This window comes from Pogoniulus pusillus, chromosome Z (assembly GCF_015220805.1).
Source record: "Pogoniulus pusillus isolate bPogPus1 chromosome Z, bPogPus1.pri, whole genome shotgun sequence".
Taxonomy (NCBI): Eukaryota; Metazoa; Chordata; class Aves; order Piciformes; family Lybiidae; genus Pogoniulus; species Pogoniulus pusillus.
In genome coordinates this window covers 253,933-277,860 of record NC_087309.1, presented here as the reverse complement: position 1 = coordinate 277,860, position 23,928 = coordinate 253,933, and the positions used below count along the sequence as shown (strand labels likewise).

The window sequence follows — 23,928 nt, the reverse complement described above, 5'->3', positions numbered from 1 at the left end:
CTTGGCTGCACCTCTCTTCTTTCTGAGAACTGGGGTAAGGTTGAGAGGGCAAGAGGAGGTGTTGGGGTGGTTTGAGAGCCCCTCCTGGGGACTCAGGTTTCTGGGAGGGGAGTTGTGCTTCTGTATTGTTTATCCTTTGTATATTTCTGTATATAACTATATATATTGTAAATAGTTGCTTGTATATTTGCTGCTGCAAAATAAATAGCTTCATTTATATTCCCAGAGGCTGTCTGAGTTAGCTGGGGCAATTCCAAAAGTGTGGGGGGGCGGGTTAACGCCCAAACCATCACAGGGAGCTAGGGGTTAAAGACACAGCCTGCGACCAAAGCGGGGGAGGGAAGGACATGGCACCAGGCAGACGGATCGCTCACAGAGCAGCACAACGTCCTGCCTCAGGACCTTTGAAAGGAGAAAAAATGGACATGGCCTGTACCCCACTGACCCTGAAGCGTGGAGCACGAAACAATCTGGTTCCTGTTCGTACTGAATAGAACGGAGGAAAGTAAAGGTAGAAGCGATGGAACCCCTGCAGAAGTGCAGCCACAAAGGGCTGCAGTGGCAGCGCTGGATCTGGCAGCAGATGGTGTGAGCTATGGCAAAGTCCCTCAGACGTATAAAGTTGAGGAACGGGTTTGTGGAAAATGCAGCTCGAACGTTTTGATCTGTAGGAGGGTCACTGACACCGGAACATCTGCCATTAGAGGGGCTGTTGAGGTAAAGGTTCTTTCATCTGCAACCAGGGGACCGGAAGCAGTACCGGAGGATGCGGCAGGGTACTTGGAGGGTGAGCCCACTAATGCCATCGAGCCTGCTAATTCCGCTGCTCTTGCCTTAGCCCCGCTTGTCTCTGCTGAGCCGGCTGCAGTTGCTGTTGTGGAAAGGGTCCCTCTGCCTCAGACTCAGCTCCACCACCATGTGAGAGAAAAATGGCAGCTAGCCTTGGGGGTCAAGATAGCTCAGATGACAATGGGGATAAACTAGAGCAGGGTAAGCCTTCTGCTGTGGTTGAGGAGCTTCAGAAGTCTGCTCAACTCATAATGCAAAGGGAAGAGGATCCAGGAGAAGGTACGTCAGCTGGTGTGAAGGCTAGTAGCCTTGTGGGTAAAAGGAATGGAAAGGCTAGACCCTCTGGATGCAGAGGGAAACAGTGGCTAAGGATGAGAAAGCTGAGGTGCTCAATGCCTACTGTGCCTCAGCATTTAGCAGTGGATCCAACAGCTCCCTGGACACCAGCCCCAGGAACTAGAAGTCAGGGAGGGGAATCAGAGTGAGGTCACCATAATAAATGAGGCAGTGGTTAGGGATCTGCTATGGCACTTAGATTCACACAAGTCAATGGGGCTGGGTAGGCTGCACTCAAGGGTGCTGAAGGAGCTGGCAGATGTGCTGACCAAGTTGCTCTCCATGATTTCCCTGCAGTCCTGGCTAGTGAGTTGTCAATAGACTGGAGGGTAGCAAATGTGACACCTGCCTGTAAGAAAGGAGGAAAGGAGGGTCTGGGAAACTACAGACCTCAGGGTGCACCCTTTGTACCAGGGAAGGCCATGGAGCAGAGCACCTCAAGCACCATTAGACACCACAGAGGGAACAACCAGGGGAGCAGGCCCAGCCAGCAGGGGTTCATGAAGGGCAGGTCCTGTCTGACCAACCCGATCTCCTTTTATTACCAGGTGACTAATGGTTGAGGCTGTGGATACTGTCTACCTAGACTTTGGAAAAACTTTTGACACTGTTATCCACAGAATTCTCAAGACCAAACTGGCTGCTGATGGCTTGGATGGACACAGCTCTGCTGAATAAAGCACCGCTGGGCAAAAAGGCCCAATAGGTAGTGGTCAGTGGTGTTAAATCCAGATAGATGCCAGGCACAAGCAGTGTTCCTCAGGGCTCAGTGTTGGGACTTCTGTTTAACATCTTTACTGATGACCTTGATGGAAACACAGAATCACAGAACCTTAGAGGCTGGAAGGGACCTTCAGATACTCAGTCCAACCTCCCTGCCAAAAAGCACAATACCTTAGGATAGTTCACACAGGAATGAATCCGGGTGGGTTTTATAAGTCTCCAGAGGAGATTCCACAACCTCTCTGGGCGGTCTGTTCCAGTGTTCCTCACTGTAAAAAAGTTTCTCCTCATGTTGAGATGAAACCTTCTGTGTTCCAGTTCATACTTGCTGCTCCTTGTCATATAGGCCCTCTCCACTTGACACCCACCCCTAAGATATTTGTATACATTGATTAGATCTCCTCTCAGTCTTCTCTTCTCCAAATTAAACAGCCCTAGATTTTTTAAGTCTCTCTTTGTAGAGAAGATGCTCAATTCCCCCAATCATCCTCGTGGGCATGAGTATTGTAAGTTCACAGATGACAGCAAGTTAGGTAGCAGTGTTGGTCTTCATGAAGGTAGGGAGGCTCTACAGAGGGACTTGGATAGATTGGATCCATTGCCAATGGTAACAGGATGACCTTCAACTGGGCTAAATGCCAGGTCCTGCACTTAGGCCACAACAACCTCAAGCAACACTACAGGCTTGGGGCAGCATGGCTGGAAAACTGCCTGGCAGAAAGGGACCTGGGGGTTCTAATAGACAAGCAACTCAATGTGAGCCAGCAGTAGGCCCAGGTAGCAAACAAAGCCAAAGGCAAGCTGTCTGGGATTAGAAATGCTGTGTCCAGCATGAGCAGGGAGGTGATTGTCCCCTTGTACTCAGCTCTGGTGAGTGTTGCACTGAGTTTTGGGCACCACATTACAAGAGGGATGTGGAAGTGCTGGACCCAGGGCAGAGGAAGGCAACGACGCTGGGGAAGGGTCTGGAGAGTAAATCTGATGGGGAACAACTGAAGGAGCCAGGGCTGTTCAGTTTGAGGAAGAGGAGGCTGAGGGAGACCTCATGGCTGGATACAGCTACTTGAAATGATGGTGTGAAGAAGCTGCTGCTGGTCTCTGCTCACAGGTAAATAGTGACAGAACAAGAAGGAATGGCTTCAAGCTGTGACTGGGTATATTTAGATATTAGGAGCATTTTTTCACAGCAAAAGTGGTCAGGTACTGGAATGGGCTGCTCAGAGAGGTTGTTGAGCCCCAACCCTGAAAGTGTTTAAAAGTTCTTTGGATGTGGTGCTTGAAGATATGGTTTAGGGTGAACCTTACAGATTAGGGATAGCAGTTGCACTTGATGATTCCGAGGGTCTTTTCCCACTGGAATGTTTCTGTGATAAATCTACACTCCAGCTTCTGCGCAGAATGCATTTTCTAGTTAGAAAGATAAGCCTGCAATTCCTCCGCTACGTGGAATGAAAAATGTAAGAAACAAAAATATCCTGATTTTTATTTCTCCCTCCTGTCAGAAGGCTCCGAAACACATATTTTCTCCAACAAGCACACTTGCTGATTCCACTGTCTAATAATTAATGTAAAGCGTGATAAACTGTCTTGTATTACCTGCAGAAGTATAGTGTCACACAATGACAAAAAAGAAACTGTTTAGAGTAAGTTTGCAGATGGCACCAAGCTCTGTGGCACAGTCGACTTGCTAGAGGGCAGGGATCCATCCAGAGGGACCTGGACAGGCTGCAGAGGTGGGCCCAGGCCAACCTCACGACATTCAGTAAGGCCAAGTGTAAGGTCCTGCACCTGGGTCAGCTCAATCCCAAGCACAATTCCAGGCTGGGTGAATGGCTGAGCGCAGCCCTGAGGAAAAGGACCTGGGAGTCTGGGGTGCTAAAAAGCTCAACATGAGGCTGCAATGTGAGCACAGCCCAGACAGCAACTGTGTGCTGGGCTGCAGCAAGACCAGTGAGACACTGGCACAGGTTGCCCAGGGAGGCTGTGGATGCTCCCTTCCTGAAGGTGTTCAAGGTCAGGCTGGATGAGGCCTCGAGTGTCCTGTTCTAGTGGGAGGTGTCCCTGCCTATCTTTGAGGTCCCTTCCAACCTAGACCATCCTATGAGTCTATAAATAAGCAATGGTTGATGGAAAATATTTTGAATTCTACCTGCAGCTTCTTAGCAGTAAGTCTTCTGGAAATCATTCCTTTGTCATCATTTTGTTTTTTATGGTCATTGATTACATCAATAATCCTTTTCTCCAAATTACCATTTATCATTACCTGCAAAGAGAAAAATCAGTTGTTACACAGCAAAACATGACAAATCAATGCTCTTCACAGCTACAGAAAAAAAATAACGCAGAAATCTGTGCCACTCAAATATGAACTTTTCCAAGTTTCCTTAAGACCAAAAAACACTTCTTATCAAAGGGGCACTTTTCACTTTTGCAAATGTATGCCTTTACTTGAAATAGAACAGTCTGTTCCTTATTACACAGAAGGCCCACTCACATCTCCATAGAAGTTTAGTAGGTCAAGGGAAATACCACAAAGAAAAGAAAAATCTCCTGGAAAGAACAAGGCGTTTCTCCTCTGCTTACAATGAATGCTGTAAAACGTGATCAAGATAGAATTTGTGACTCTCCTTAAAAAAAAAAAAAAAAAATTTTAGTCGTGAACCAAGCTTTAGTTGCTATTGAGATTGTTGCATAGAATCTGTATTCTTCCATCAACTTCTGCTGATCCACATACACAGCTGAGGACCAAACTCTTCATAATCCTACATGCAACGCATCACATGTTACATAAAATATAGACTTCCTCCTGTTCTGTTACTTAAAACAGACTCAAAATGCCAAACATATTAAGCTCAGGACAGTCGAAGTCTAAACTACTTGAAAGTAGTTTACCTGCATGACATAATACTGAAAAAACATTTATTCAGCTAGAAGAGTAGTATGAAGCTGAAAGTTGTTTTACACGGTGAAGATACTTGCCTTCAGAACAGATTTATCTAGATTTGCTGCAGCACTGGAATCTGTTGATGAACTTAAACTGTAAGTTTTTGGACCTGCAAATTGGAGATAACCATTAATTACATAGGGAGAATACCAGAGAACATTGTGTACAGTAGCTAGTGCAAACCAAATAAAACACAGGATAGGTCATGCAAATATTACAATAGTTTACCAGAAACATACAAGTGCATAACAATAAAAACAATCAGCAGTATAGAAGGAGTCTTAAGCCAGCAATAGCAAAAAAGTCATACAACTTTTTATAAACAAAGTAAGACAGAAGATGGGACTGATTTTTGACCATAGCAGAAAATCTGGGAGAGCAGGAGGCTAGTCTCCTTTAAAGATTGAGCACCATGGTGTGGGAGGAGTGGGAGACACAAGAAATTGTTTTCAGCAGAGCTCAAATTTATGAAAACAGAGTACATGAATAGGCTCGGGAAGTTTAAATTAATGAATTGCAACTTTGGGTTAACATTGTGTGCTAGTTTGAGACTAGCTGGATTATTTTGGTGAGCAGAATTAGATTATAGAAGAAAAGAAACAGTGGTGAAAAAGAAACAGTGGCGATGTATACTTCACTCAATAGGCTTGCTGAGATGCTATCTATATTTATGTTGTTGTTTTTATACAGTTGCTGCATGTCTCTGGGTGCCTGTACTTTTCTCCATGTCTTGTTTGCTGTGTAACTAATCCTTCTGCTTTCTAATCCCCCTGGCCAATCCTCCAAACTCACCTTGCACCTAAGGCAAGGAGTGTTGTGTTCCTGTATTACTTTTTAACTTGTATATAGCTGCAAATATTGTAAATATCTGCCTGTATACTGTGCTATGCTGTAAATAAGGCTTCATTTCCTTAACTTCCAGCTTGGCTGAGACTAGTCTGGGTGATTTCATAAGAGTGGTGGGGTAGGCAACACTCAAACCATCACACATTGGATGCTCAAATGGCCTGGCCATTGCAAGATTTGCTTGTAGTCTGCAACACAAGAACTGTTTCTGCTGAAGTCAGTTTATTGAAAACAGACGTCTCATAGCACTGCAGAACACTAGTTTCCCAGGCTGCACCCAGAACAGCCATCTCTCAGCTTGGTCGACCCTGCTGAAGTGTCTCAATCTCTGGAATGGCTTTCTAAATGACACATTTAGTGGGTTAGGAACTTCCCCTCCCACTACAAGTTTACCAGACCACCTCACACAGCTTGGAAGTAAGATGAAGTTATCTTTATGGCTAAATTAAATTTACAAATATGTATATATATATATACACAGTATCTTTACAATGATACATAATTTAGAAATAATGCAGAAATCCAAATTCCATCTTGGACAAACAAAGAAGCCCAGAAGGGGCTCAAAGCCTCTCTCAGACAGCAAAGCTTACTTGTTATCTTTCAGCCAAGCAAAAAGTGCCAAATTGTTTACACTCAGCTTTCTATCCCTTTTAGCAAACCAGTGAATGATACAGACTTCATCGTTATTTTCTTTTTACTACCAATGATCTAAATTCTCTCATCAGAATATCCTAATGAGCCTCAAACCAGCACACTACCAAAAAAATTCCTAAATCCGTACTACGTTGTTTTTCAGCACATCTAGAATGTGACGTTTACGTAAGAACCTTATTCCTGAAGAACTGCAATGCCAACACTTGCTTCACGAGAACTCCCAATAAGCTACATTTTTTTGTAGCTAAACAAGGCTCAGCTGCTAGGAGACATGCCAGGAAGTTAGTCGGCCCTACAGCCAGGCCTGACGAGCCCCGCGTGTGAGGATTTCAGGTGCTGTTCTTTATGCTCAGTAACACCAAGCCTGCCAGCAGGCCTTTCCCGGGACGCTCAAGTCCCCAGGCGGCGCCCACAGTGGATCCCTCACTAAGACTCTCCTCCATGCGCTTCCGCGTAGCTGGCTCACTCTCCAGCCGCTAGGATTCTTCCTCTCAAAGACACAGCTGCCCCGTGGCACTCTACCCGGGGCTGTTTTACGCCGCAGGACCCCGTACCTTGCTTGACACGCGGCTCCCTGGAAGCAGACGGCAGACGCGGCTGCGCTCTGCTACCCACCTCCACGGCGGTGGCGGCAGAAGGAGCAGAAGCGCCGGCCGCGGCTCGAGCTCGGGCGGCAGCAGTTGCTGCAGAAGCGGTGTGCGCGGCGCTACCTGCCCGCTGCTTCTTGTTACGGCCACCCATGGCTCCCCTTCCTACACCGGAACCGGCCCGCTCCCTAAATCCGGGAACCGCGCTTGGGACCGCCCGTTCCCTCCCTATTGGCCAATGTCACTCGTTTGGCACCGCCCGTCGTCTCTCACCGGTCAGCGCTGGAGGGAGCAGACCGTGCCGCCGCGAGGCCTTCTGGGCCTGGCGGAAAAAGTTCCGGGACAAAGGGCACTGCCGCCCGTGGCGGGTTATGCGGCGGCTGCGTCCTCAGGGGTAGTGTGCTGGCGACAGGCCTGCTGTGCTCCAGTGCCGCCTGGATTTGGATTGGGATCGGGACTGGGATCGAGTCGTGCTTGAAGCGGTGCTCGAGAGTGGAAGGAGGTTGCGTTTGTTCCCAGTGTGTGGCGCCAGCGTAGGGGCGAAAAGGATCCGGGGACAGAAGGAGGCCGTTCCGAGCGTGGCGTTGTGGGAGCGGTGGGGAAGATGGCGGACGCCTTTGGAGACGAGCTTTTCGACGTGTTCGAGGGGAACTCCGGCACTAAGAAGACTAAAGCAGGCACCACCGAAGGCTCCAAGAGACCGGGGTGAGAGCGCTGCAGGGGCCCGAGATTTCGGGGGTCTGGACGCTGAGGATTAAGTCGCACTGTTTGGCGTGGCATCTGCCAGCTTGTTTGAGCTGCTGAAACGCTCAGGACTGGGGAGTCGGTGCAGCCTAAAGGGACACGCTTCCCTGGAATCATTGGTGCCAGAGCTGCAGCTGCCCGCGCGCGGTGGGGGAATCTGGGGGTATGCTTATCCAGAGAGACGCTGGAAAACTTAGGGTGGCAAGTTCCCCAGGGTGTACCCTGAATGCAGTGTGGTCACAGTTGCCCGTTGGACACTTGATTTATTTTCAGAAACTATGTACGTAAAGAGGCATATTTTAAGTTTCTACTCTTATCTGTATTGCAGAAAGCGATTGGAGGAGAAGTCTTCGGTAGATGCAATAGGGAAGTCCAAAAGAGAAGTTGAGGTCAATAGTGCTGAAGATGCTGTTTTGGGCAAGAAGCCAAAATTGGAAGATGTATCAGATGATGTTAAGTAAGTACCCATTGTAATGTGTAGGGAAGTTATAGCAAGATGTACTGGTTAGTTATATGCCAGTTATGAAAAACTGACTGAAAGAGTTGGGGCTGTTCAGTCTGGAGAAGAGGAGGCTCTGAGGTGACGTTATTGTGGCCTTTCAGTATCTGAAGGGGGGGGCTACAAAAAAAGTTGGAGAGAGACTTTTTAGACTATCAGGGAGTGACAGGACTAGGGGAAATGGAGTGAAGCTGGAAATGGGTAGGTTCAGACTGGACTTGAGTAGGAAGTTGTTGAGCATGAGAGTGGTGAGAGCCTGGAACGGGTTGCCCAGGGAGGTGATTTGAAGCCCCATCCATGGACATGTTTAAGGCCAGGCTGGATGAGGCTGTGGGCAGCCTGATGTAGAGTAGGGTGTCCCTGCCTGTGGCAGATGGGTTGGACCTGGGTGAACCTTGTGGTCCCTTTCAACCCTGACTGATTCCATGATTCTGATTCTATGAATTGATGTAAGTAGGTGTACAGTGTTTTCATATAGAGATGAATTTGCATATGAACTTGTTTTTTGCAGCTTCAGCTAGTTATTTGTTAAATATTGTTACAGACAGGCAACTGCAGCATGAGGTATCACAGTATCATCAGGGTTGGAGGAGACCTCACAGATCATCAAGTCCAACCCTTTACCACAGAGCTCAAGGCTAGACCATGGCACCAAGTGCCATGTCCAATCTTGCCTTGAACAGCTCCAGGGGTGGTGACTCCACCACCTCCCCGGGCAGCCCATTCCAGTAGCCAGTCACTCTCTCAGTGAAGAACTTTCTCCTCACCTTGAGCCTAAATTTCCCCTGGCACAGCCTGAGGCTGTGTCCTCTCGTTCTGGTGCTGGCCACCTGAGAGAAGAGAGCAACCTCCTCCTGGCCACAACCACCCTTCAGGTAGTTGTAGACAGCAATAGGGTCACCCCTGAGCCTCCTCTTCTCCAGGCTAAACAATCCCAGCTCCCTCAGCCTCTCCTCGTAGGGCTTGTGCTCGAGGCCTCTCACCAGCCTTGTTGCCCTTCTCTGGACACGCTCAAGCATCTCAATGTCCCTCCTAAACTGGGGGGCCCAGAACTGAACACAGTACTCAAGGTGTGGTCTAACCAGTGCAGAGTACAGGGGCAGAATGACCTCCCTGCTCCTGCTGACTACACCAGGTGTTCTTGTCTTTGTAGTTACTGCGTATGGATCAATATTTTTTCATCAAAGCCACTGTGCTATTTTCAGGCGTGTGAGAGGAGGCAGGCTTGCTGTGTACCTTGCCACTGTAAGACATAATTGGCTTGGAGTACAGCAAGAACAATTTGATGAAGGAGACAAGAAACAAGGCTTTTGAGGCATGTAAACTTTTGGAATCTAAAGTGTGGACCTATATGTCAACATGTGCAGGAAAGCCAGAATGCCATTTCTGTGCTTTAGAATCTACATATCTCTCTGTCTTTCCAGAACTTCATCATGGGTTTTATGAGGGGTTTTGAAAACAGAATGAAGAGTCACGAATTTTTTTCACTTTAGTGTATCTTAAGAGATTCTTGGGAATTTTAATTTTGTGCTAGTTTAGAAAATTATTAGAAAGTTTAATAAAAATTAATCCAGAGATATCCAATGCACGTGTATACCTCGTAGCTCACAGTACAGAAAAACTCTGCTATGGAAGTAAAAAAAAAATTGCTTGTTGTTTTCTTACACTTCTCTCTGGATGAGGTATTACTAATTTCTATCAGACACAATTATGATCTAAATTGTCATTTGAATTTATATGGGAATTTTTCCTAAATTCCAGATGAAGTCCAAGTGTGGTTTTGTGGTGCAAGTTTTTAAGGTGTTAAAAATACCTAAACAGGAGCTAAAATAGATTATATTATACAGTAGCAATTTTTTAACACTTGCTGGCTTCTTAGTCCGGATAGTAGCCTGCCACTTGTCTGTTTAAAATTTGTACATTTATTTTAATGTTGCAGTTGTAATACAGGCTCAGTATTTTTGAATTTACAAACATAACAGGATTTTTAAATAACGTTTTTGGCCATCCTAACTCATATGTTTTTAGTTTGGCAGACCTCATGCCTCGAGTAAAGGTGCAAGCTGTGGACACTGTTGAAGGCTGTACACATGAGGTGAGTGCAGTGTAAAAGCATATGAAAAGTAGAGCCTTGTTTCATGGAATTGTGTATATTAGTGCCAGTAAAACAATATTGCTTATTGCATTTGTATTTAGTACATCATGTAATCATAGAATAGTTCAAGTCAGAAGAGATCTTTGAGATCAAGTCCAGTTGTAAGCTGGCACTCCCAAGTCCACAACTAAACCATGTCATTAAGCACACAGAATCACAGAATGTTAGAGGTTGGAAAGTACCTTGAAAAACCATGTCAAAACAGCATCACTTAGACTATCACAGTATCACAGTATCATCAAGGTTGGAAGAGACCTCATAGATCACCAAGTCCACAGGGGAAGGCATCCAGATGGGTTTTGAATGTCTCCAGAAAGGAGGAGTCCACAGCCTCTCTGGTCTGCCTGTGCCAGTGCTCTGCCAGTGAAATTATGCTCATGCGGAACCTCCTGTGCTCCAGCTTGCACCAACTGTCACTTGTCCTATCATTGGACATCACTGAGAAGATCCTGTCCCTGTCCTCCTGACACTCGCTGTTTACATATTTCGAAACATGAATGGGGTCACCCCTCATTCTTCTTCAAGCTAAAGAAATCCAACTCTGTCAGCAGCTGTTCCACACCTTCAGTCATCTTTGTGGCTCTGTGTTGGACTCTTCAAGCAGTTACCTGTCCTTGAACTGAGGGGCCCAGAACTGTGCACAGTATTCCAGATGCAGCCTCGCCAGGACAGGGTGGAGTAGAAAAAGAACTCTCAACCTGATAGCCACACCCTTCCAAATATAGTCCAGGATGCCACTGGCCTTCTTGGCCACAAGGGCACATCACTGGCTCATGGTCACCCTTTTGTCTACCAGAATGATGACCTACACTGCTCCAAGACTGTGTTCATGAGGTATTTACCTTCATGAATGGTGACTCATCCACTTGCGTGAGTGACCTGCTTCAATGATGCATAACCCTTTCAGTGAAGAAACTTTTCCTAATACTGCATCTGAACCTTTCCTTGTGCAATTTGAGGCCATCTCTTGTTCTGTTTCTTGTTACTTGGGAGATTTGCACCCACCCTGCTAGAACTTCCTTCCAGGCAATTTTAGAGAGTGATAAGGTCTTCCCTGGGCCTTCTTTTACTCCAGACTAAATAACTCCAGTTCCTTCAGCCACTTGTCATAAGATCTGTTCTTCAGACAGGTCATTTGCCAGCTTAATTGCCCTTCTTTGGACCTGCTCCAGGGCCTCAATGTCTGTCTTATGATGAGGGACTCAAAACTGAACACAGTAGTTGAGGTGCAACGTCACTGGTGCCAGGTACTCCAATCAATTTCCTACCCACTGTGCCCACACTTTGCTATCCAGATGGAATGTTTTTTCCGTCTTGGACACCTGGGCACACTTCTGCCTCATGTTCAGCCAGGTGTTGACCAACATTTCCAGGTCCTTTTCACCAAGGCAACTTTCCAGCCACTCTTTTCCAAGCCTTGTAGCTTTTTGTGGGGTTGTTGTGACCCTCAGGTGCAGGACCCAGCACCTGGCCTTGTTGGATTGAGTTAGCCTTGACCCATCAGTCCAGACTGTGTAGAGTCTTTGCCCTCAAGCAGATATATTGTTTCACATTATATTTAATGTGGAACAGGCATGTAAAGAGTTTGAGTTTGGTATGTGGTGTTGAGCATGTTATTTTACTAGAAGCAGTTTAATACTTGCAGTAAAATGAGCAATGGTGAAAGACTGGATGATGCTGATGTGTTTCCCTATTTGAAAGGTACCAATCACATTCTAAGTACTATTGTTGAAGAGGAAAGCCTACTTGTTGTTAATACAGTATCACAGTATCACAGTATCACCAGGGTTGGAAGAGACCTCACAGATCATCAAGTCCAACCCTTTACCACAGTGCCCAAGGCTAGACCATGGCACCAAGTGCCACATCCAACCTTGCCTTGAACTGCCCCAGGGACGGCGACTCCACCACCTCCCCGGGCAGCCCATTCCAGTGCCCAATGACTCTCTCAGTGAAGAACTTTCTCCTCACCTCGAGCCAAAATTTCCCCTGGCGCAGCCTGAGGCTGTGTCCTCTTGTTCTGGCACTGGCCACCTGAGAGAAAAGAGCAACCTCCCCCTGGCCACAACCACCCTTCAGGTAGTTGTAGACAGCAATAAGGTCACCCCTGAGCCTCCTCTTCTCCAGGCTAAACAACCCCAGCTCCCTCAGCCTCTCCTCGTAGGGCTTGTGCTCGAGGCCTCTCACCAGCCTCGTCGCCCTTCTCTGGACACGCTCGAGCATCTCAGTGTCTTTCCTAAACTGGGGGGCCCAGAACTGAACGCAGTACTCGAGGTGTGGTCTGACCAGTGCAGAGTACAGGGGCAGAATGACCTCCCTGCTCCTGCTGACCACACCATTCCTGATGCAGGCCAAGATGCCACTGGCTCTCTTGGCCACCTGGGCACACTGCTGGCTCATGTTCAGGCAGGTATCAGTCAGTACCCCCAGATCCCTCTCTGTCTGGCTGCTCTCCAGCCACTCCGACCCCAGCCTGTATCTCTGCATGGGGTTGTTGTGGCCAAAGTGCAGCACCCGGCACTTGGAGCTATTGAACGCCATCCCCTTGGACTCTGCCCATCTGTCCAGGCGCTCAAGGTCCCGCTGCAGAGCCCTTCTGCCCTCCAACTCAGTCACATCTGCCCCCAGCTTAGTGTCATCTGCAAACTTGCTGATGACTGACTCGATACCCTCATCCAGATCATCTATGAAGATGTTAAAGAGGATGGGGCCCAGCACAGATCCCTGAGGGACACCACTAGTGACTGGCCGCCAGCTGGATGTGGCACCATTCACCACCACTCTCTGGGCTCAGCCCTCCAGCCAGTTCCTAACCCAGCACAGAGTGTTGCCATGCAAGCCGTGGGCTGACAGCTTAGCCAGCAGTTTGCTGTGGGGGACAGTGTCAAAGGCCTTGCTGAAGTCCAGATAGACCACATCCACAGACCTCCCCACATCCACCAAGCGGGTCACCTGATCATAGAAGGAGATCAGGTTAGAAAGGCAGGATCTGCCCTTCCTAAACCCATGCTGGCTGGACCTGAGCTCTTTGCCATCCCTCAGGTGCACAGTTATTAGCCCCAAGAGAACCTGCTCCATCAGTTTCCCTGGCACTGAGGTCAGGCGGACAGGTCTGTAGTTCCCAGGTTCCTCCATCCGACCCTTCTTGTGGATGGGGACCACGTTGGCCATTTTCCAGTCTCCTGGGACCTCTCCAGTGAGCCAGGACTGCTGGAAAATGATGGAGAGCAGCTTGGCCAGCTCAGCTGCCAGCTCTCTCAGCACCCTAGGATGGATCCCATCTGGTCCCATGGACCTGTGGGTGTCCAGATGGCTTAGCAGGTCCTGAACTAATTCTTCATGAATTTCCAGGGGAACGCACCGCTCCCCTACCCCATCCCCCAGTTCAAGAGGCCACTTGCCCTGAACTCCTCCCTCTTTGCTGTTGATAACTGAGGCGAAGAAGGCATTCAGGACCTCTGCCTTTGCTTCATCATCAGTTATAGTGTTCCCCTCCTGGTCCAGCAAGGAGTGGAGGCTCTTCTTGCCCTTCCTTTTAGCACTGATTCATTTATAAAAGTGCTTTTTGTTAACTTTCACGGAAGTGGCCAGCCTAAGTTCTAGCTGAGCCTTAGCCTCTCTAATTTTTCTCCTACATAGTCTGGCTACCTCCTTAAACACATCAGGAGAAGCCTTCCCCTCCTTCCAGAGGCGATACACCCTCTTTTTCTCCCCCATTTCCTTCAGGAGCTCTTTGCTCATCCAGGCTGGTCGCCTCCCCCTGCGGCTCATCTTTCGGCACATGGGAACTGCCAGTTCCTGTGCCTTCAAGAGCTCCTGTTTAAAGTAGGTCCAACCATCCTGGACCCCCTTGTTCTCAAGGACTGCTGCCCAGGGGACTTTGGAAATAAGTTCCTTGAGCAAATTGAAGTTTGCTCTCCTAAAGTCCAAGGTGTAGGTTTTGTTGAAGTGCCTCCCTACCTCCCTGTATATTGAAAACTCCACTAACTCGTGATCACTACCTCCCAGGCAGCCTCCCACTATCACATCTCCTACCAGCCCTTCTCTGTTGGAGAGCAGCAGGTCAAGCTGAGCTTGACCCCTAGTAGGCTCGCTTAACAGTTGGGTCATGAAGCTGTCCTCCATGCACTCCAGAAATCTCCTGGACTGCCTCCTCTCTGCTGAATTAAGTTCCCAGCAGATATCTGGCAGGTTAAAGTCACCCACAAGGACAAGATCTGAAGATCTTGAGACAGCCTCCAACTGTTTGTAAAATATCTCATCTGTTTCCTCATCCTGGTTGGGTGGTCTGTAACAGACTCCAACCAGGATGTCAGATTTATTAGTCCTCCCTCTGATTTTAATCCACAAGGTCTCTACCCCTTCATCCCTCACTTCAAGCTCAATGGCATGGAGTGACTCCCTAATATACAGGGCCACCCCTCCTCCTCTTCTCCCTTGCCTATCTCTCCTGAAAAGGTTATATCCCTCCATTATAACAGCCCAGTCATGCCTGTCGTCCCACCATGTTTCTGAAATGGCAACTACATCGTAGTCCCCCTGGTGGACCAGGACTTCTAGTTCCTCCTGCTTGTTACCCAACCTGCGTGCATTGGTGTAGATACACTTCAGCTGGGCTCTCGATTCAATTGTCCTTAGTTTCCTTCCATCTCTCTCCTTCTCAGAGAGAGTGATTTCCTCACCCACCCCCTTCAGACCTAGTTTAAAGCCCGCCTAATGAGCCCTGCCAATTCCATTGCCAGGACTCTCCTGCCCTTCCTAGATAACTGCACCCCATCACAAGCCAGCAGGTCCGGCGCAGTAAAAGTTCCCCCATGGTCAAAGAACCCAAAACGCCGCCGCTCACACCATCCCTTCAGCCATTTGTTGATATCGTAGGTTCTGCTATTCCTCTCTATGAATTCCCTTGCCACAGAGGGAACTGAGCAGAACACCACGTCTCCCTTCATAGTGCATCCTAACTGTGCTGCTTAGTATTTTGCTTAGAAGGCTTTCTCATAAATCTTGTTACTCTTGAAAATTGGATTTTGGTAACAAGGTGGGGAAATAGTGTAAATGCAAAATAATGAAAGCAATCTATTTTTAAATGTAAAATTGCAAGAAAAAAATAAGTGTTGATGCTGGAAGATTTCAGTGCACCGCTGCACACTTAGAGTGGCCAGAAGCCAGTCTTGGCCTGAAGACCTTATGTTCCCAGGTAAGTGAAGCAGAAGCATTTGAAATTAAACATCCAGAAAATGAAAGATGGAGCGGTGTTTGCCTAGGAGTATAGAGATGCTCACTGAAAAACTCTGAAGGAGGAGAGCTTTGATATGTGAGTTCAGAGGAAGAAGATAATAGAAATTCAAGTTAGTTTTCATGTGCTTTACATTTCCTTGCATAGTTCTTCATCACTTTGAGCCACAGCAGACGCACAGAATTCTGCAACTGTTTTTGTTTAAAATGTATTTTATAGGTTGCTCTTCCAGCAGATGAGGACTTCACAGGTCTGAAGCCAAGAACTGGAAAAGCTGCAAAGGTACATAATAGATTGTGTTTAGTTTTCTTTTTGCTTAAATGCTTTACATACATAGTAGATGACAGCAGAGTGAAAAAATAGATATTTTTTTGTCAGTAAGGCTTGGAAAACAATATCTTGTAAAGATGGCCTACCATAATTGATATTTATTTCTGTGTTTCAAATCTGGTAGAGTAAAATTATGGTGGGGAATTTCAGTTCTATTCTCCAACATCAGGCAGTGGCTTTAGTTGTGTGCTGTATTTTCATGTCCTAAATTAGTATAAGCAAAGGTCTTTGGTGAGGTGTTAGTTAAAATGATTTAAATACAAAGTCGTTGCAAAACAGTGAATTATATTCAGATGAAGGTACAAATATCTACATAATTTAATTTCTGCCTGTGATTTGCACTCTAGATCAGTCACAAAATTAATTAGATACAAGTAAGAGTCTGTGTTTAAAACATGGTTTTCCTCTCTTTCTTTGTAGGAATATCCATTTATTCTTGATGCCTTCCAGAGAGAAGCTATTCTTTGTGTAGATAATAACCAGTCTGTGTTAGTGTCAGCTCATACATCAGCTGGAAAAACTGTTTGTGCAGAGTAAGTAATTTCTCTAATAAGAGAGTGGTGGGATGTTTTGTCATGTCATTTTGTTGAACTGTGAGTAGCTGTTGTGTCTCAGATTCTTGGCAGAAAGTTTGGACCATCAGTGTTAAAACTCATGAATATTCGTAAATACAAAATAAACTTCTTTCATCTTTTGTAGTAGAGAGTGAAAGGCTTAATCTGTGATTTAAGTTTACCTTTTTTTTTTTAAGCATCTGATCTTGTTGAGATGTTGCTGTGTAGATTGAAAGGAAAGTTTCTGCAATAAGAGATTTGCATGGATTTATTAAAAAAAAACTTATATGTTTTCTACCCCCTAGCTGTAGCTAATAGGGATTTTCTCCTGGTTGTAATTTGTTTTGTCAGACACACTGCTTTCATTTAGTATGCAACATGCTCTTTGTCAGGCAAGAAATTGCCAGGGTTTAGTCTGCTTCTGGAATGGCTTTGCTGCCTGAGGAGACGTGAAATGTACATGTAGGTACGTTAGAGCGTAAGTTTGAACAGTAGTAGTGTGTCATGAGATGGTGGCAGTTAGGTTGTTAAATTAAACTGGATGTGCTCTTATGTCCATAAAAATGAGTTAACTTGGTCAGTGGTTTGTCACCCTGAGCACTGAGCTCAATCTTGATAATCTAAGTGTTGAATGCTTCATGTCATTCTACTGGTGTTCTGAATGGCACATTTGATTTGTGATTTTTAAGCAGATTAAAGAAAAGTAATATGTTCTGAGTGTCTCCAGTGACCTAAATATTTTTGAAAATAGGTATGCAATTGCTCTGGCTTTGCGGGAGAAGCAACGTGTGATATTTACAAGTCCAATTAAAGCTTTGAGTAATCAGAAGTATCGTGAAATGTATGAAGAATTTCAGGATGTTGGTTTGATGACTGGGGATGTCACCATTAATCCTACAGCTTCCTGTCTAGTCATGACAACTGAGGTAAGATCAGACATTAATTCATGATTGAGACTGAGATGGGGCTCTTTAGCTTGGAGAAGAGGAGACTGAGGGGAAACCTATTCATGTTTAGGAATATGTAAAAGATGAGTGCCAGGAGGATGGAGGCAGACACTACTCGGTGATGCCCAGTGACAGGACAAGAGGCAGTGGGTGGAAGTTGAGGCACCGGAAGTTCCATGGAAACATGAGAAGGAATTTTTTCACTGTGAGAGTGACTGACCCTGGAACAGGCTACCCAGGGGGGTTGTGGAGTCTCCCTCTCTAGACATATTCAAAACCCATCTGGATGCATTCCTGTGTGATCTGGTGTAGGTGATCCTACTCTGCAGGGGAGTTAAACTAGAAGATCTTTTGAGGTCCCTTCCAATGCCTGACATTCTGTGATATGTCTGCGTTTTCTTCTGCCATTTTCTTTGCTGAGATCTGATATTAAAAGACGAAGTTAACCATAATAAATCTAATTATGGTAAAAAACATTATAAACTTTTTTATGCCTCTCTAACTTTTGCCTCTTGTAAAAGTAAATTCATGAACTTGAACTATCAGGAGCTTGTGTTCTTGCATGGAGAAAGGCAGAAAATTTTTTGAATACTCAAGACACTGAGTTTTCCTAGAATAGATGTTGAGTACTGAAAATCAGTCAGAATTACTGAGCCGTGAAAGGTCAGTATTTTGTCACAGGGAAACACAATGGGGAGAGAAAGCTTACTGGTAGTTGAGTGGTTCACAGTAGGTGCTGGTACTCCACCCATGTAGATCCTTGGTAATGGTGTGCTGTTATATATGGTGGAGTGCATTAGAACACGTTGCTGAAGGCCTCATCCAGCCTGGCTTTGGACACCTCGGGGAGGGAGCATCCACAACCGTCGTGGGCAGCTCATACCAGTGTCTCACCACCCTCACTGCAAAGAACTTATTTCTAACATCTAATTTGAATCTCCCCTCTTCCAGTTTAATCCCGTTACTCCTTGTCCTGTCATTACAAGACTTTGTCAATAGCCCCTCCCTTGCCCTCCTGTAGCCTCCTTCAGATACTGGAAGGTTACTATAAGTCTCCTTGAAGCCTTCTCTTTTCCAGGCTGCAGAGCCCCAACTCTCTCAGTCTGTCCTCATAGTAGATCTGCTTCAGCTCTCTGAGCATCTTCGTGGCCTCCTCTGGACTTGCTCCAACAGTTTAACATCCTTCCTGTGTAAGGGGCTCCAGAACTGCACACAGTAAAACCTGTTTATATCATATAATGAGATACTTTTTTAGATTAGAATCAACTTAAAGTATCTCACAGACAATCTTTAAATGCTTTTAAGCTTTGTCCAGAATAAGATTTCATAATGTCATGTATATGTGACATTTCTGTAACTTGTGATTGTTATTTTGTCTGCCGGCTTTCTATTTTTTTTCTTGTCTAGATTTTGAGAAGTATGCTCTACAGAGGTTCTGAAGTTATGCGAGAAGTTGCATGGGTTATTTTTGATGAAATCCACTACATGAGAGACTCAGGTATCCTATATATGCAGCTTTTCTAGAAATTTTTTTTATTTCCCCACCAAGAATAATTGATTTTTCTTTTGTAGAATTAAATATTTATTCACTCCCTTAAAAAATCTGTCATCTTTGCCCAGAAACTCATTCAGAATTTTGTTTTGTACTGAATATGTGTAAGATAGTGTGATGGTTTGGGTGTTTCCCGCCCCCCCCCCCCCCCCCCACTTTAGAAGTTACCCAGACTGGACTCAGCTGGCTCTGGGAATGTAAATGAAGCTATTTATTTACAGCTAGAACAATATACAAGCAGATTTTTACTGTATATACAGAAATATACAAGGTAAAAGGTAATACAGAAAACACAACTCCCCTCCCAGAAAGCTGAGTCCCCAGAAGGGGCTCTCAACCACCCCTGCACCTTCTCCGTGCCCCTCTCAACCTTACCCCAGTCCTAAGGAAGAATAGAGGTTCAGCCAAGAGGTTAAGAAGCAAAGGCGAGTGGAAGGTGAGGTTAGGGACATGCAGCTCAGTCAGAAGCCCAAAATGGCAAGAGTGTTATATAATGTTTTAATTTCTTCTTCAGCAAGACTCTGAGGGGAGTAGACATCACCACTGTTTTCCTTTCACAGCCTGTGATTTAGTTCTTCCCATCAAAACATTCTAGCTTGCTTCAAATTAGCACAGATAGCTATTCTGAGTTGAGGTCTTTGTTTTCTTTGGCAAGGCAAAAGCCATTTTGAAAGCCTTTGATATACTTCATTTGTGAAGTATATCATTCTTTTAATTTGTTTTCTTATCTTTAGGCATGCTCATGTTTTGGCTTCAGAGATGAAAAACAGCCTTTAAGCCCATATATCTTTCTTGTGATTTCTCCAATTTCAGAACGTGGCGTGGTATGGGAAGAGACAATTATTTTGCTACCTGACAACGTTCATTATGTGTTCCTTTCTGCCACTATTCCAAACGCTCGTCAGTTTGCTGAGTGGATCTGCCATCTTCACAAACAGGTAGTGTTCTCTTTTGGCATAATACTCTCTCTGGTTGATAAGAACTGAATCTTTGATCATCTTTTTAGTTATTGTACTGCTTAAAAAAGATGGTATAGATCACTTCTTTTCTGCAGCTATATTTTGCTGTTGGTTTCACATAGCAACATGAAGGCTGTTCCTTTAAAGTTCATTTTCCACACTAATTAAGTCACCAGCTTGATTTCACCAAACATTCTGAATTATGAAACACTGTGGTTTTCAGAAGGCTGATAGACAAGAGGTTTTAGGGAGAAATCGTTTGAAGAACTCAGTAAAAAGACCATGTGTAATTCAGATCATTAATCCATATGAAGTACTATGTATGCATGCAAATGAAGAGATAAAAGAGGAAAGTGTTAGGTTTGTCTGATTCTGTTGGTTTTTTTATGTTTGTGAGTTTTTTTTTAATTTTTAATGCTTTAGCAGCAGATAATAGGGAAATTAGAATTTTGGATGTTAACATCCACGAAATGTTGGAAAAAAAAATTTAAATCTCACGGAAACTGATTCTTGGCTGTGGTGAAAGGAACGTAGTGTAAAAGATGTGTAATGAAGATTGGCGCAAAACCTTGATGTTTTGTGCAGCACACTATTCTGTTTTTTTTTTTGAATGCACATTTTGAAGGACGCATTTTGGGGTTCGCTGGTTGTCATTTTTTCTAAAGAAGCTTTCTCCATGTGTGAAACCTTTAAAAAGTTCTTAAAGTCTACTGTCTTGCCTTTTTCAAGTGATATAAAAAAGTCCTACAGGCTTTTATTTGAAAAACAAATATTTTCTTTGGTTTTATATGATCTTAGCATTCTGAGTCTGTGTAATAATACAGAGTGAAATATTACCTGCCCCTGCTTTTTGCCTTCATGAGATTGAATTTTTGTAGCAAACTTGTATTCTTCTAAAAGATTTGCAAAATTTCATTTTCTTAAGCAATGTCATTAGTACAATGTCCATATTCAGCAAAGAAATTTTCTGTCTTGGTTTCTGTGGGTGTTCCTTTCTGTCTTTTAGGATAATGCATTTTAATAGTAATGTATTGCATATTTTCATCTAGCGAGTGTTTTTACAATGCTCTTATAAATGTGTAAGATTTATCTGTCAGCTGTTCTTTCTTTTAGCCTTGCCATGTGATTTACACTGACTATCGACCCACTCCACTGCAGCATTACATATTCCCAGCAGGAGGAGACGGACTCCATCTGGTTGTTGATGAAAACGTAAGGAATATTCAGTTTGTTTGGAAGATATTTTTCCTTTGTGTATCAGTCACAGTGATCTATGCATTAATGTCAGATATTTGGAGTCTCATAGAAGAGGTTAGTTTCATTATCTAGTGTCATGTAGTCAGCTGAGATGTCTTTTGTGCTCTGTAGTTGCTTTGTTTTCTGAAGAACACACTGCTTTTAGGAATCTGCAAAATAGTTGTTTCTTGTTTTGTTTCTCACTCAAAATAGAGTAGCATTTAAATATTACTTTGACTGCAGGGATAAAATATTTTTGTAGCTTTAGGTGGTTTGGAAGTAATGATTTGTTTGAAACTTAGCATCAGCTTGCACATCAGTAGCTAGTGCCATAAACAGTAATACTGCACTGAAGGCTAGATCTTCACTGGGCCATGTAGACATTTCTGAGTCAGTTTTGGTATTTTTGTTCAGCATATCTAGCGTGGTGTATGGTATGGTGGACAGAACAATATGTAGTAGCATCAGAGGCACCAATGATTTTGACTTGTGCCACAGACCTAGTGCAGTCACATGCTATTTCGTGCATTGGTTTTGTCCTTCTGCCTGTAAATATGCAGTAGTGGTACTGGGTACACAAACCTCTAATATTTTTACATGGGCTGTATAAAAGGTAATTGTTTATAAAGTTTGTGTTTTTATTGTACATCTAGGGAGATTTCAGGGAAGATAATTTTAATACAGCAATGCAAGTGCTTAGAGATGCAGGAGACTTGGCTAAAGGAGATCAGAAAGGCAGGAAAGGAGGAACAAAAGGTGAGTTTGAATCTTGTTCTAAAGTAACTTTGAAGAACATAACAAAGTTGTGTGCAAGTTGTGCATGCGCCTCGATTAATTGCCAAAGTTACATTTAAATTAATCTCTCTGCAGGTCCTTCAAATGTTTTTAAGATTGTGAAGATGATCATGGAAAGGAATTTCCAACCTGTGATTATTTTCAGCTTCAGTAAGAAAGATTGTGAGGCCTATGCACTTCAGATGACAAAGTTAGATTTCAATACAGGTACAAATAAGTAAAATACAGTTGTATCCAAAATTGTAGTCTAACATGAAATCTTACTCCTGTAAGTATCTACTATAGTCATTTATGCTGCAAAATGTATCTTAAAACAATTGAAGAGAGCATTAGACACTGTAAGTTTAAATACTTTAAGATCCATTACAGTAAAAACTAGAACTGTAACTAACTGTGCACTAACAGAAGACCTCTAAGGAAAAGTATCAAAAATTACAAAGTTGTTTGGTTGTTTTTTTGTGGATTTTTTAAAAGAAGTAAGTAAAAAATTAAAACCAGTTTCAAGAACTGGTTCTTTTCAGATAAAAATTTATGTTTCCTTTGGGAAATATACTTTTCGTGTAAAAACAAAATTACACGAATTCCTTTTCCCTTTACTGTGTTGCTACATCAGGCTGTTTTCAGTGGGAAACTTCATACCCAAAGAGTACTTGTTGACCATAATGTTGGATTGTTCCATTGTTTTAATTCACTACTTTATCCAAAATCCTGTCCACTGTAGTAACAGCACAAGAATTCCTAGTAAGTTCTAGGCATTTCCAAAATTTTCATGTTACATCCATTAGAGAAATGAGTCTTCTCTCAAAGTTAAAGCAGACGTGTAACAAACCACTGGACTGTTCTTTCTCAGCTATCCAGTACTTTCTTTCATTTTCCTTCTCAAAGAAAAAACCCAAAAGATAAACAAGATTGTTTTTCTTTTTTGCATTAAGACCAAGTTTGAAAAATCTTCTCAGAAATGCTGAGTTGTATCAAAAAGAAGAAAGTTGTTTTAAATCAATGTATAATTTCATGTCTGAACTGTTCTTCCTACTTGCTCCCATCTTTTGATGTTCTGATTTAGTGTTGCAAAATAATATAGCCATTTCTGCCAGAAAACAAAAATATATGCGGAAGCTCAGAGTTGGATTTCTATGTTTTTTTTCAGTCATACCTTTGAGTATGTATTCTTGATATTTGTACTACTGGAGTAAAAAAGATGTAGACTTTTGAGAATTGACAGGGAAGAGGTAGATATCCTCTATGTCTATACAGACAAGGAGTACTATGTAGGAGAGAGAGAAGGAGAGATTTATGAAATAAGCAAAAAAGTACATAAAACTGGGAAGGCCCCAACTTAGAGCAGAAGTATGGGTTATTCTGCCAGGTATGTTCTACGTTTCTTTCTCCTTAGCATCTGCTTCTGCTTACTGTTAGTCTTCTTCTGGCTTACTTCGATTATTTGACCTGTTGTGCATTATTTCCATGCTATTTTTACTGTAAACTTTTGTGAATATTAGAACGTTGTACACTTTATTTACACATGGTATTAGCTTCAGACTTTGTAATAACTTTAAAATTGCCTTTTTAGATGAAGAAAAAAAGATGGTCGAAGAAGTGTTCAACAATGCAATTGATTGTCTGTCAGATGAAGACAAAAAGCTTCCTCAGGTGAGAGGAGATTGAATAGTGTTACCTGCTGTTCTCCTGTTTTCTGCACCTTTCAAACCTGTGGGTCTTTTGTAGTGGCTACAGACATCACAAACTGAATATTCTCTCATTGAAACCTGGGTAGATTAATCTGTTGCATTGCTCTTTGACATTGTGTAATAGGATCTGGTGAATAGGATTTGTCCCATTTGTGATTCTGACAAATGACATATGCCAAAAGTTAGCACTGGGGTTCCTAGCATCTGTATTTGTTTGTGGGTGTTTTTTCTAATTACATGTTCAAGTGTTGGAGAAATTCTTGTTTGCAGAGCACACAAGAATTGATAAACAATGAGCAACCCGTGCTGGGAATGTCCTTGAATCCATCTTGGGAGTTTAGATAGCAGGCA

The 23,928-nt window shown here is 44.0% G+C and overlaps 2 protein-coding genes and 1 long non-coding RNA gene across 4 annotated transcripts in view; 1 reads left to right on the top strand and 2 right to left on the bottom strand.

The window, feature by feature from the left end:
- DHX29 (DExH-box helicase 29) overlaps positions 1–7,072 on the bottom strand; it is a 36,675-nt gene extending 29,603 nt beyond the window's left edge. Inside the window, exons 1-3 of the mRNA XM_064176731.1 lie at positions 6,850–7,072; positions 4,828–4,901; positions 3,998–4,111 (exon numbers count right to left, since the gene is read on the bottom strand). Of these exons, the coding sequence (XP_064032801.1) occupies positions 3,998–4,111; positions 4,828–4,901; positions 6,850–7,036 (375 nt within the window). The 5' untranslated portion in view covers positions 7,037–7,072. The remainder of the gene's footprint in view (positions 1–3,997; positions 4,112–4,827; positions 4,902–6,849) is intronic.
- LOC135193191 (uncharacterized) lies at positions 1,560–3,334 on the bottom strand. Its single transcript, XR_010309132.1, has 2 exons — positions 3,154–3,334; positions 1,560–1,930 (listed from the first exon to the last, which is right to left on the bottom strand). It is a non-coding gene; the product is annotated as an uncharacterized LOC135193191 (long non-coding RNA).
- A 145-nt stretch (positions 7,073–7,217) lies between the features above and the next one.
- Positions 7,218–23,928, top strand: part of MTREX (Mtr4 exosome RNA helicase) — a 67,180-nt gene continuing 50,469 nt past the window's right edge. For both annotated transcript variants that reach the window (XM_064140709.1, XM_064140708.1), the window contains exons 1-12: positions 7,218–7,587; positions 7,955–8,083; positions 10,154–10,220; positions 15,736–15,798; positions 16,267–16,379; positions 17,152–17,326; positions 18,755–18,845; positions 19,713–19,837; positions 20,972–21,070; positions 21,748–21,850; positions 21,965–22,096; positions 23,460–23,539. In XM_064140709.1, the coding sequence (XP_063996779.1) occupies positions 7,487–7,587; positions 7,955–8,083; positions 10,154–10,220; positions 15,736–15,798; positions 16,267–16,379; positions 17,152–17,326; positions 18,755–18,845; positions 19,713–19,837; positions 20,972–21,070; positions 21,748–21,850; positions 21,965–22,096; positions 23,460–23,539 (1,278 nt within the window). In that variant the 5' untranslated portion in view covers positions 7,218–7,486. The remainder of the gene's footprint in view (positions 7,588–7,954; positions 8,084–10,153; positions 10,221–15,735; positions 15,799–16,266; positions 16,380–17,151; positions 17,327–18,754; positions 18,846–19,712; positions 19,838–20,971; positions 21,071–21,747; positions 21,851–21,964; positions 22,097–23,459; positions 23,540–23,928) is intronic.